The sequence below is a fragment of the Xenopus laevis genome, chromosome 6S (genome assembly GCF_017654675.1).
Source record: "Xenopus laevis strain J_2021 chromosome 6S, Xenopus_laevis_v10.1, whole genome shotgun sequence".
In the NCBI taxonomy this organism is placed as follows: Eukaryota; Metazoa; Chordata; class Amphibia; order Anura; family Pipidae; genus Xenopus; species Xenopus laevis.
In genome coordinates, this window is record NC_054382.1 from 29,095,162 (window position 1) to 29,107,514 (window position 12,353).

The window sequence follows — 12,353 nt, forward strand, 5'->3', positions numbered from 1 at the left end:
GATAGGAAAATTAGGTTTGTTTTTTTTATTTGACAACTATATATTTATGTTTGAGGGTTGTTTCTTTGGTCTCTTTTCTTGTTTAATAATCAAGCTAACTCCTAAGAGCTAAATGCCCAATGGCAATTTAGTGTTGCACCATAAAAGATCTAACAAACTATAGGTTCCAGTCAGATATTCTGTATTTTAATACTACTGTCATGAGATAATGAAGATTTTTGATTTGGTAGATTATGTAATTAATGAAAAATAGTCTGAAATGCAGCCACAGGCTGATTAAAGATTAATGTTGTACAGTTAATATCATTTGACATATATGCATCAATATCCATTTCAGGAAAGTTAGGAAAGTGTAAGTTGAATAAACAAGACTACAAATTAGAAGCTTTAATGACTGCGTAAGAACTGGGTAAGAGCAATGTACAGCAACTAAAATTAGTCTCTGTGCATGTGCAGCTTACAGTCAAAATTCTCAACAATATACAAGGGAAAGTTTCTTCAGGAATTAACCTGCAGCATTTTTTAAGACTGTCGGTAGAAACTAGAGCAAATACATGATCCTTGCAGAAACAGAACCCTTGAGCCCAGAACATCACGCCCCCTTTAACTCCAAGATTTCATTGCCAAGTTGCTTTGCCTTGTGCCGTACATTATGCTTACATGTTACTGCAGAATAGAATTAGTAAAGAACTATAGATTTAATTCATTCAGTGATAATTAAACTCAAATTACAGAAATAAAACAATAGTTCACTAAATTGTGAATTTTAAACAAATTTCTACAAAGTCACAGTTGATGTCAACCCATGTTATGGTACTTACTACAGTATATCTAATGACATACCACTTTTGTCTTCAATCCAGGTGTCATCTATTGATGAGAACATTTGATCTGCAGGTGCATTAGTGTCTTTCTATGCCAAAACAAATTACATGAAGAACATAAGAGTCAAGGAGGTAATGCTATTTTAGGCTTTGAAAGTAGTCATCTCAGCTGTTGTCACACAGGTAACAACAGCATTTAAGTCAACAACAATATTTCAAAATTGTTGATATCATTTGAGTTTCACAATATAATAAGCAGAAAAGGTCTGCTTTCTTATTCATTACTAGTTAAGCTTTCCACAAGTATTCTCTTGAAACTTTATACCTATTAGATAACTAGCTGTAGTAAAATACTAGAATATTATATTATGTTCTTGTAGAATGTAAAGTTGTTTTTGATGAACAATAAGCCACTTTGTAGTTCAGTCAATTTAAATCATACAGCACGGATACTTTCAAGACAAAATGGAAATACAATTTGTATATCATTGTGTTTAACAACTTGCTCTAAACTGTCAAAAATATATAATTTATTATTATTGTGTTGCAAAATGAGGCTGCAATAAACTCCCAAAAACAAGTCACACAATGTCCCTATACAATAGGGACACATTAAACTTAAAAAAGGACATGCATTCCACCTAAATTTCCATGCAAGCTGCATTGAGGTCAGTGAACTTTGCCTGCATATATATATATATATATATATATATATATATATATATATATATATATATATATATATATATATATATATATATATATATATATACACACACACACATATACATTGTGTTAGAACTGCTTGGTCATCTACTCATAATCTACTAAAACATTTGATTACAGGATTTAATTATTTTGTTCACAATATGCTTTATTACTTGGGAAATGATACCATTTGTTTTAATTTTATGCATATTAAACAGGCAAATAAAACTTATGATTGGCATTTGGACTGATACAACAGTTTGTGTATCTGCCAAACAAAGTCTATTTTTGTTTGATTTGTCCAAATAAACACTGAAAATAAAGGCTACTGCTCAGCAACTTTATGCTTTTGGAACTGTTTTTGCATTGATTTTTATTAAAGAAGGTGCTGTATGACTTTTGGTTATCTGGATTATTCTATTGAGCAAGGTGCTGTATGACTTCTGGTCATCTAGATATTTATATGGAGGAAGGTATGGTATGACTTCTGGTCATCTAGATATTTATATGGAGGAAGGTATGGTATGACTTCTGGTCATCTTTTGGAATTGCATTTAGTAGCAGTAGAAGTTGTGAGCAGACTAACATACAAATTAATTTTTTTTATATACCTCTAAAAATGTGTTGTTTTCCTATATTTCTTAAAGATTCAAAATGTTTTTGATTTTTAAGTGAAAAAACACAAAAAGACGTTAATACAAAAATACACTTGTTAAAGTTGTCAAGGTCCTATAGAAGTCAATCGGGGTTGAGCTGATTCCATTGAACCTTTTCTAATAAATCTGGCCTTTTAGAGGTTTTCTCAATTTTTTCACTAGGAATTGTCGAAAAATGTTGAATTTTAGAGGTATTCATATTTTTAACGGATCATTCAATGCTTTTTTTCTCTTGTGCTTTTTAAATTTGGATCATTTTATGGCATTTTAGAGAAAGTGAGTTTCAAAACCTCTATAACCACTAAAATGAGAAAAATAGACTTTTTATAGCCTTTTCGGTATGAGAAAAATTGATTATATAGCCTTTTCACTATGTTTTGCAATATTGTCCAACCTTATATTTTTCCCTCATTCAACTGATGCTTTTTTTCTATTCTCTGTCTAACTCAACCCCTTGCACAACCCTTTCCCTTAATTTTTCAGTTTTTAGGTGGATTTTCCTTCAACGCCTGAGACAGGGCAGCAGCTTCATTTCAAGTTTATTTGCCTCTTACTTACGTTCTTAGTCCCAAGATTCTCCGCATTCAGAATGCTGGCAAACAAGTAAGCAGCTCTATTGACTGGTTGCTTGACACATCAGTCAAACTCTGAGCTGTGTCCAGCTGCTTTGCGAGAGAACTTAGAACTGTCCAAGTGAGGTACAAATATATGGAACTGATGACTGTGGTGCAGGTCAGGTGTGGTAATGGTCTGCAATCTGGTGAGCCCTGATCTACATCATGCTAATTTTAAAAGTTAGGTCTCTCTCAGATTAACTCAGAACCCATAGCTTACATACTACCACTGAGCTGCTAGTATGCAATCTAATGCCTTTATATTGATATTATACATTCCCTCAAAGCCTAATGATGTAAATATAAAAGCTTGAGCAAACATTAGTAATCCTTATTAGCTGATAATATAGCTAGATCAAAATATAGAAATTCCTTATTAGAGGCTGTAGGTAGATCAAATATAGGTGATTGCTTGAAATTACTGGAAACATCCAAACATTAATCACCTGGTACAAAGTATATACAGATGATGATATGAAAATAAACGAGGAGCAATTAACATAAAGATGAATATTTAGCTTTGTACAAATCACGCTGAAAATGCCAATTTCAGGAAAATGTTTTGCCTTTCAAAGCTTAAACTATGTTTTCACTTTTGGTTGCTAAATTTACTTCTAAAAAATAAGCTTTTCTTTGGATTTAAAAGCTGAAAAAATACCATCATTGGCATTTCCTACTCCGACCAACAAAAGAGTAAATATATTTTTTGTTGTTGTTGTTCTGTTTAGAATTTATATGTTGACATACTACTAAGACTACACTTCCTAGCATCCTATTCTACAATTTAAATCAGTTGATGTCAGTTATACAAATTATTTATTTAACCATGTTATTTGCTGCATGTTATGGCGGCTATATCTGTATTTATGTATTTCTCTCCTGCCTTACCAGGTGATTTACATGTTTCCTACTCAAAGAGTTCAGATCTGTGTGACTAGCGGACAAGGTCGCACAATTATATGGACACTAAAAAGCAATAATTCTCATCATTCTTTAAATCATGGTAGCTCCAAATAGCTTACATGAATAGACATATAGAAAGATAAATTCGTTTTTCAGGACTAATTTGGCAGTGGGTGGCAAAGATAAGAGTGCAGATATATTTACTGTATGTAGTAGGTTTCTTTTTTTGTCACACACACACCCACTATATTATTTTTAAGCTTATCAGACAGACCTTGCAAAAAATGCTTCCACACTGAATCCTCATTGTTGCTTTGGTGAATATTCATAAGGGGAAAAGAAGCCACAGCTACACCACCTTGTACATTAGGAATTGGAGTGAAGCTGCCCATTCCAATGATTGGCCTTTCAACAGTGCTATCATGTAGCCCACCTTGGCACATTCTGATAAAAAGTGGGAAGGGTGGAGTTCAAACTGAAAAAGGTATTGGTTGACAAAGCCCTTTGGGTCACCAATGTAATGTTGAGAACTTTTAAAGAAAGACATACAATTAGGCTTTAGCTATTTAGTTGATCACATGAGACAGTGCCAGCATAATGGAATCATTATGGTGATGTATGGGTGCTCCATTGTCCATGAGTAAAATAATCAGCACACTTAGAGCAAACGTATAAGTTCAGGTGACTAACCTGATTTATGGCCTGTTCTTCAAATACTCATAGGTGAAAAGATTGCAAGCCATACACAGATACAGCAGACCTATACAACATGGTGGCACTCCAAGATAAAAGATGTAAAGACCTTCTACTTCTTGTAGTATTTGTGCTTTATAAAAAGCCTCTCACTCCTTTCCATGTGACATTCTATTGTGTTTGCCTGTGCCATCTTGTCCTTTGACCTACCTTGTCACTGAGTTTATTGTTGACCTACCACCTTCCCAGCAACATAATTAAATAGGTACTAATAGATCATTCCAGCAAAAGGCAAATTTTATGAAGGTCATTCATAATGCGCAGTATAGTTTACACTAGAGGGTAAATTTGGTGCTATGGTTGAAAAATCATGACTCTGTCAACCCAGATATGAAGCCTGCAAGAGACAGATTACGAATATGAAACAGGCAGTTCTGTGGATGCTGAATTTCTTATATAAAGAGTAATGTGCCCTATTACTTTCATCACTGAGACAGAATAGGCAGCTGTGTCACTGACTGTGTTGCTAAATAGAGAATCTTGGACTCACAGAAAGTTGGACATGTAAGTCACAAATATGCTTTGTTTGACTACAGATGGTTCAGTGATAAATCTGGGTATCTGGTTTGCAAACAAAAAAACTGTCCGTTGACAGCTACATGTAAAATCTGATCTGGCCCAGCATTTGATCATGGCCATCTTGACTTAAAATTCTACAGATATAGGAAAACTCTACTGTTTCATGCTGCACAAATTATTAATTATTAATATTTGATATCAATATTATTAATACTATTAATATGTTAATGCTTGGGCAGATGGAGTGCGTATACATTTATTTATAAGGTACGGGGGCCTTGCAATTATTTAATATACAAGGGTTACAAAGTGGAAGAGATGACCCTACTCAAACAAGTTTATAGTTTATGCTGTAGTTATGATGAAATATTTAAACTTCAGCAGCCCGTAATCCATCTAAGAGAGTTATGATACCTAAAATGTATCTTTCAAAATGCAAACCATAGCTCATTGTAGTGTTATGTTTCTATACCAAGTTACGATTATTGATAATTAATTTATTTCACACTCATGCAGAGAGTTGTAAAATCCGGTATAAGCTTATTCGATAGTGTTTATAAACTTCAAATTTTTCTCACCATTCAGTTAAACTGGCTCAGGTGCCAAATGCCCCGAGCCTCTCACTTAAGGAAGGGGGGAGAGAGAAAAACCATCCCCAACTTTGATATCCCCAATCTTCAATTTGGTATTTAGCTTACCGGATTTCTGCTGTGACCCGGGTGCAGCCTGAGACAGGGCAACATGTTTCTATACCCACATCCTCCTATACTATTCTTACTGACCTTCCTAGTTACACTGTTATAAAGCTCATCTTTATTGTGCTATTATGTATTATTCCTTATAATGCAAATACATTTAACAAATTAAATATTTTTATTTTTTTTAGAAATCAACTGGAATTAATTTTTTTTTGCATTTAAATAAATTACTCACTTAAATGTGAACTATGTGACAGGCATATGTGTAATTTGGAAAAACAAACATAGCTTTTCATCCAAATAATGTGGCACATTTGTGAGAAAATGTCTGAGGTCCCCAATGGTGCTGCTCAATGTAGTTATCTCTAAACATTATTAATTTGTTATAGGTTTGTTCTTATTTTAATTTGCATGAGCCATTCCTCATTATATGTTTAAGTTTATATGCATTTAACAAGTCTTATTAACATTTAAGAAGTTTCAAATCTCAGTGCTTTACTTTTATTTATTTAATTTTTTCTTTACTTTTTGCCATACCACACACACAATCATAAACATCTCCAAAGTTCTGATTTCTCTCTCTTCTATACTTACAGTAAGATAATAAATATTCTCATTTTTCCCTTGGTTTTCACTTCTTGACTTAATTAATTCAAGTTTACAGGTCTAGTTGACTATTAGCTACTTTAAAATAAGTTGAATATATTTATAATACCCAGGCACTTCTCCAAATTAAAAGATCAAATGTTTTATTAATGGTTCTATGTGTTCAGTCCTATTTTTGAACTCTCATACATGCCATCTGGTCAAACTCATTTGTAAGCTGCAAGTGAAACAATTCTCAGATTTTCATTTTATGTTCCCATTTATGACACTGTTCTTCATGCCATATGTGATCCCCAATTGCAAATGATATTTTTTACACTATTTAACCTTTATATTTATGGGTCATTGGTTCTTGTTCTGAGACTAATTTCAGAGTTTATCAAATGATGTTTTTATTGTTAGTTATGCTTACAAAAATTAGCATTGCCATTAAAAATTATGATTTTAAAACTTTCTATTTATCTTACAAAGCAATATTATCCTTTTAAGTTAATGTTGTAATTGAATGGTCATATATGAAATATAAAGTATACTACACCTTGTGCAGCAAATTTAAGCTCTTTAGCATCAGTCACAGTGGTTCTCTTATCTGAGTTTTTCTTGTCAGTTCTTCTACTTCTTCTTTTTTTGGTTTCTCCCCAGAGATTTGAGCCACCATGCATACTTGGAATGTTTAGAATAGCAATTCCTTCCAGAGAAATATTGCCCAGGTCCATCTGAATACCATCACACTGTGAAACACAACATAATTATCTATTACAACCTTTTAGTGTATGACAAGTTAATACAGTGAGAACTGTTTTCAGCAGACATCTAAGTTACTCAATTCCATATTATTATATATCCACACTTCAGCAGAATAACCAGGTCAACATACTTATATGCTCCAAATTAATAGGGATTTGCAGAATAAATACCAGTGGCAACTTTCTAGGTATACATATAATAGTTTATTGTTTAATATGTTATGATGTATGGTATAACATAGAGCTCTGTCATAAAAGCAGATCTAGCATGATTAGGTTCTTGCATATACATATGAGTCATCCATGACAGCAGCTTGAGCTCTGTTATTTGATAGGCACAGCATTAAGGCATTGGCTTCATGGGTAACTTAGACATGCTTTTTTTCCAATTCTGTAGCAGGCTACATATTACAGTGTTAAGGTGGCTATACATGGTCAGATTTAAGCTGCCAATTTGAATCCTTTAGACCAAGTCACAGCATATATGCCTATGTATGGGGCCCTCCAAAGAGGCTACCAAACCAATATCTGGCCAAAAATCAGACAGATGCTGATGGTTGGCTTTGATTTTCAGGTTGGATGGAGGACCATATTAGATCAGTATTGCACTCGTTGCCCTTGAGAGCCCCTATTATAATAATGATGGCCACCTTTAATAATGTAGAAATGGTGAAAGGTGTGTTTGTAGAGGAATCCTAGGACACCACTGCTGGTTCCCTGCTAGCCCTGAAGTTTTGGAGAGAGAAATGGCACCAGGAGATCAAATGTAAAAAAGGGACCTGGACACCACCCTCCAGACCCTCAGCAAAAGAAGCAGTAATCCATGTTGGGCGTGTATGCACTCAAAGCCACCACAAGGGCCACAAAAATAAAAACAAACAAGGTTTATTTGTAAAATTATTAAAAAACATCACCATCTCAATCTACCATGCATGTTTCATGCCCCAGGGGTACTTAATCACATGCTGTCTTCACATTTCCTGCTGACAGACTTAGCCTATGATTATTTGTCCCTGGGTCATGAAACGTGTAGGGCAGATGGAGATGGTGACGTTTTTTATGTTTAATGTTATATGTTAATAATGTTATAAATAAAGACTATTTTGTGGCCCTTGTAGAGTCTCTAATTGCCTACACACTCATTTTGCTACATAGGCTACATCTAAGGCCTATGTAAAAAAAAGTGGTAGAGAGTTTTGCAACAGAGAATTCTCTAAGGAAAATGTACTTCTAATTGCATTAGCAAGCTGCATTTTTTCAATAAGATAATTGCTCACCGGGCTGCAACTTTGCAATGGCTATTGTGTGACTGTGAAACACTTTCCTGGGTGTGTTCCACTGTGGTTTATTAGTCACATGATAAAGGGGCATGCCCCTGAAAAGTTTCTATTCCTCTTTTGACTACTAAACAACATGGGAACACCCAGGTATGGACTGGGACTCAAAATAGGCCCTGGCATTTCAAGTAGAGAGAGGCCCAACCAGTCCCCCACCAGCCCACTCCACAGTGACTGTTTATAGCATCTTACAGCAGCTCCTCTGGCATTTGCCAAAACTCACAGATTGCCAGTCCGGGCCTGGGAACACCCCAGGCAAGTTCTTCTGTGCGTTTGTGTACCGTGACACTGAAAGACACTTTAGGAAGTATAAGCTTGATTCTGATTTAAAGGGTAACTGTGCGTTTGTGTACCGTGACACTGAAAGACACTTTAGGAAGTATAAGCTTGATTCTGATTTAAAGGGTAACTGCCATTGATATTAGGTTGCCTAATAATTACATTTCACAATTAGGTTTTATTATATTTTTCTTACAGTTTTTGGAACAGCCCTGCTTTTCGTGAGTAGTGCATTGGACTTGTACTGGAATTTGCCAGTAAGGTGAAGTCTGTCATGATCATGATCACTGATTAATATAGTGCCAGCAAGTTAAAGGAATACTGTCATGGGAAAACATGTTTTTTCCAAACGCATTAGTTAATAGTGCTGTTCCAGCAGAATTCTGCACTGAAATCCATTTTTTCAAAAGAGCAAACAGATTTTTTTATATTCAAATTTGAAATCTGACGTGGGGCTAGACAGAAAGTCAGTTTCCCAGCTGCCCCCAGTCATGTGACTTGTGTTCTGATAAACGTTAGTCACTCTTTACTGCTGTACTGCAAGTTGGAGTGATATCAACCCCCTCCCAGCAGCCTAACAAAAGAACAATGGGAAGGTAACCAGATAGCAGCTCCCTAACACAAGATAACAGCTCCATGGCAAATCTAAAAACAACACTCAATAGTAAAAGCCAAGTCCCACTGAGACTGATTCAGTTACATTAGGAGTAGGAGAAATAACAGCCTGCCACAAAGTCGTTCCATCCTAAAGTGCAGGCACAAGTCACAATACTGGGGCAGCTGGGAAACTGACAAAATGTCTAGCCCCATGTCAGATTTCAAAATTGAATATAAAAAAATCTGTTTGCTCTTTTGCGAAACAGATTTCAGTGCAGAATTCTGCTGGAGCAGCACTATTAACTGATGCATTTTGAAAAAAAGCATGTTTTCCCATGACCGTATCCCTTTAAGCACCACTTTACTATAATTTGTTTCAAACAGGGTCTTACAATTATTTAATGAATGAGGGGACTCAGGTAAGGGGGGGGGCAGGGGTGTAGAAAGCCCAGTAAGGCCCTACATGAAAACAAATTTCAAGACATCTTTGTAAAAAAATAAGTTTTGGACCTCTAAATTCACTTTGCAGTGTAGCCCAGTAACATCTAAAGGATGTTTGTCTTGTTAAATTTACACTGTCATCCTTTGGAATAATATTAAAGGAGAAACACAGTTGGTGCAGCATATGAGTGCCCCTAAGAGCTACTAAGGACATTTCCAGTACACCATGCCCTACATTGATCAGTCATTTCATGTCATGTCACTAGAACCAGCACAAATAGTTCTTTACAGGGAGGGCAATGGGGCTGTAGAAGGCTCTGCCAACTGATGTTACAATGGCAGATTCCCTTGATGCACTTAATTGGGGCATTATGGGTATTATGTAGTAGTATGGGGAATGTTTACCCTGGCCATTAATCTCTATTACCCCATACATAGTAAACATTAAATAGACTGTGTTAGCTTGTGTTCATGGTTTACCATAATTTATCAATGGCTGACAGTTCACCATTATAAATAAGACTCTAGTAATCCCATAGGAATGAATAGAGAGTGGTGGTTTTATTGCGGTGAGCTTTAATTTCTAACCTTGATCAATTTACCCCCATATACACAATGTACACCTATAAGAAAGTATGTTGCTTGCTGTACCTGTTGAAAAACGTTATCTTTTTTATGCTTAAAAAAATGCTTGATTGGTAAACTAGCGACAGTTTTCTTTTTAACTTATGTTAGAAAACAGAACAGAGTTAATAAAAATTCAGCTCATAGAGGCACTCACTTCTATACATTTCAGATAAAAAGATATTAATTTCATAATTAAAAGTAATCTTGTGTAAATACCCTACAGGCCTCAATGAATCAAACACATACTGTGTGTCAGGCTTCCCACTGTCTTCAAGTGGAATGTACTGGCTGGATAATTAGATAGTACATATTTTTTAACCTTATTTGCATGCATATTATATTTTTTGCACACTGACAAGCAGCAGTAACAACAAAAGTCAGATTACCACAGGGAATTCCCACAAAGAAGTCTTCATTCCTTATAATTTACAGCCTAAATTAAAATAATTTGATCTTTGACAAGGATGAAATGTCAAGCAGAGGGGGGTCCTCTACAAGCCACAGCCTGTGGCTTCTGAAATCTGCCTAATTTATGTCAGTCACTTCATAATACATATTTAAGTATTACACAAAAAAAGATGATAAATATGCAATCTGACACCTTTGGTATTTCCCTGCTGTTAATTTATAAAGGTCTGGAGTCCCCAAACCAACTGGAATTATTTAAATAGGAGGGGATATGTAAAGTAGGATAGAAAATGGAGTGGTTTTCATTTTCACTCAATATTGAGCACAGCAGGAAGTACAATAAGGCAATTATATGGCTATGCATTAGAACCCCCTGTGACTAGTTAGTCTAGTTAGGGTCACAATTAGCAAAAGAGCCTCTAATTAGCAATCAACAAAAAGATTACTTTGCACTTTTATGGTTAGTGCTTGAGAAAGAGCCGATGGACAAAAGCAATGCTGCATCATTCTCAAACGCTAAACTCATTTAGTACTAATACTTCTACAAGTTCTTTCATGTTTTATTTCCAACTGATAACCTTCAACGTACCCATCAGCACCAGCTGCTAATTAGCAGCTTTATATTTAGTAAGAATCTTGAATAATATTTGTAAAACTGGAACTTGTTTTGGCTATGGAATGGGGTTATTTTATTACCCTTTAATGAGTTAAATAGACCTTAAAGTGCATGCCACTATCATTTTGAAAACCATAGTAAATTAATAAAGACGTACTGTTTCCAGTCGTCCCTTTAAATATTGTGAAATTGAGAAGTGGTTCTTAAACTGTGACTCTTGGAGAAGCGAAAAATTGGATTCAGTAAAATCAGCTCCTATTGTAAATATTCAATAGATTTTACAATTGAAAATGTTGAGGGGATGAGTGAACAGAACAGTTCAACAGCTGCAAGCAACTCTGTTATCTTGTTAACTACATAAAGACAGAGTTGCATTTCAGACTCTATGGGCTGTCTAACTAGTGCTGTAAATGTGTAATGCTAAAAAGCTGTAAATGTGCACAGAAAATGTTACCTATATGAATTTTATAAAAAAGCACATTGAAATCAGTCTTGTTTTTTCTCAACTGAACTTGCAAGTTGACTACTGTTTTTCTCATGTTTATCCACTCTCAATTATTTATTATTTCTCATGTCAATTTACTCACAAAAATGTGCAGGAAAATTGTTCTTGCATTGTACAAGGTTCCCATAGTCCTCTGCTTAATGGATTTGCAAATGGAACTCAAGAATTATTTTATACGATGGTATGCGCCCACTGATTAGGATGGTCTTGTCAAAACTCCTAAGAATGCTAGGTAAGAAAACACCAGTGCAAAACTTGAGAACATTTATAAATCAGAGAGAAATGTCACTCTGTGGGCGCGAAAGGCTTATTTTGGTCATTATCTAGGTAAGGGAGATGTTTCCACCTTTGATTAATCTTCCCCCTAGTATTCAAAAACCCAGGATAGAGGCCATTAAGAACACACTTAAGTAACACCGTGACACTATGCTTTAAATGTACCTTCAAGCCTAATTTGTTTGGGTAATCATATGTGTTTTAACATACATAATGAATGCAGCAAAACATAAATAAATA

General features: G+C 35.0%; 1 protein-coding gene across 1 annotated transcript in view; it reads right to left on the reverse strand.

Moving 5' to 3' along the window:
- The window catches only part of dgkb.S (diacylglycerol kinase beta S homeolog), a 267,377-nt gene that overhangs the window by 80,941 nt on the left and 174,083 nt on the right, over positions 1-12,353 (reverse strand). Inside the window, exon 22 of the mRNA XM_041567492.1 lies at positions 6,820-7,012. Coding sequence (XP_041423426.1) covers positions 6,820-7,012 — 193 coding nt within the window. The remainder of the gene's footprint in view (positions 1-6,819; positions 7,013-12,353) is intronic.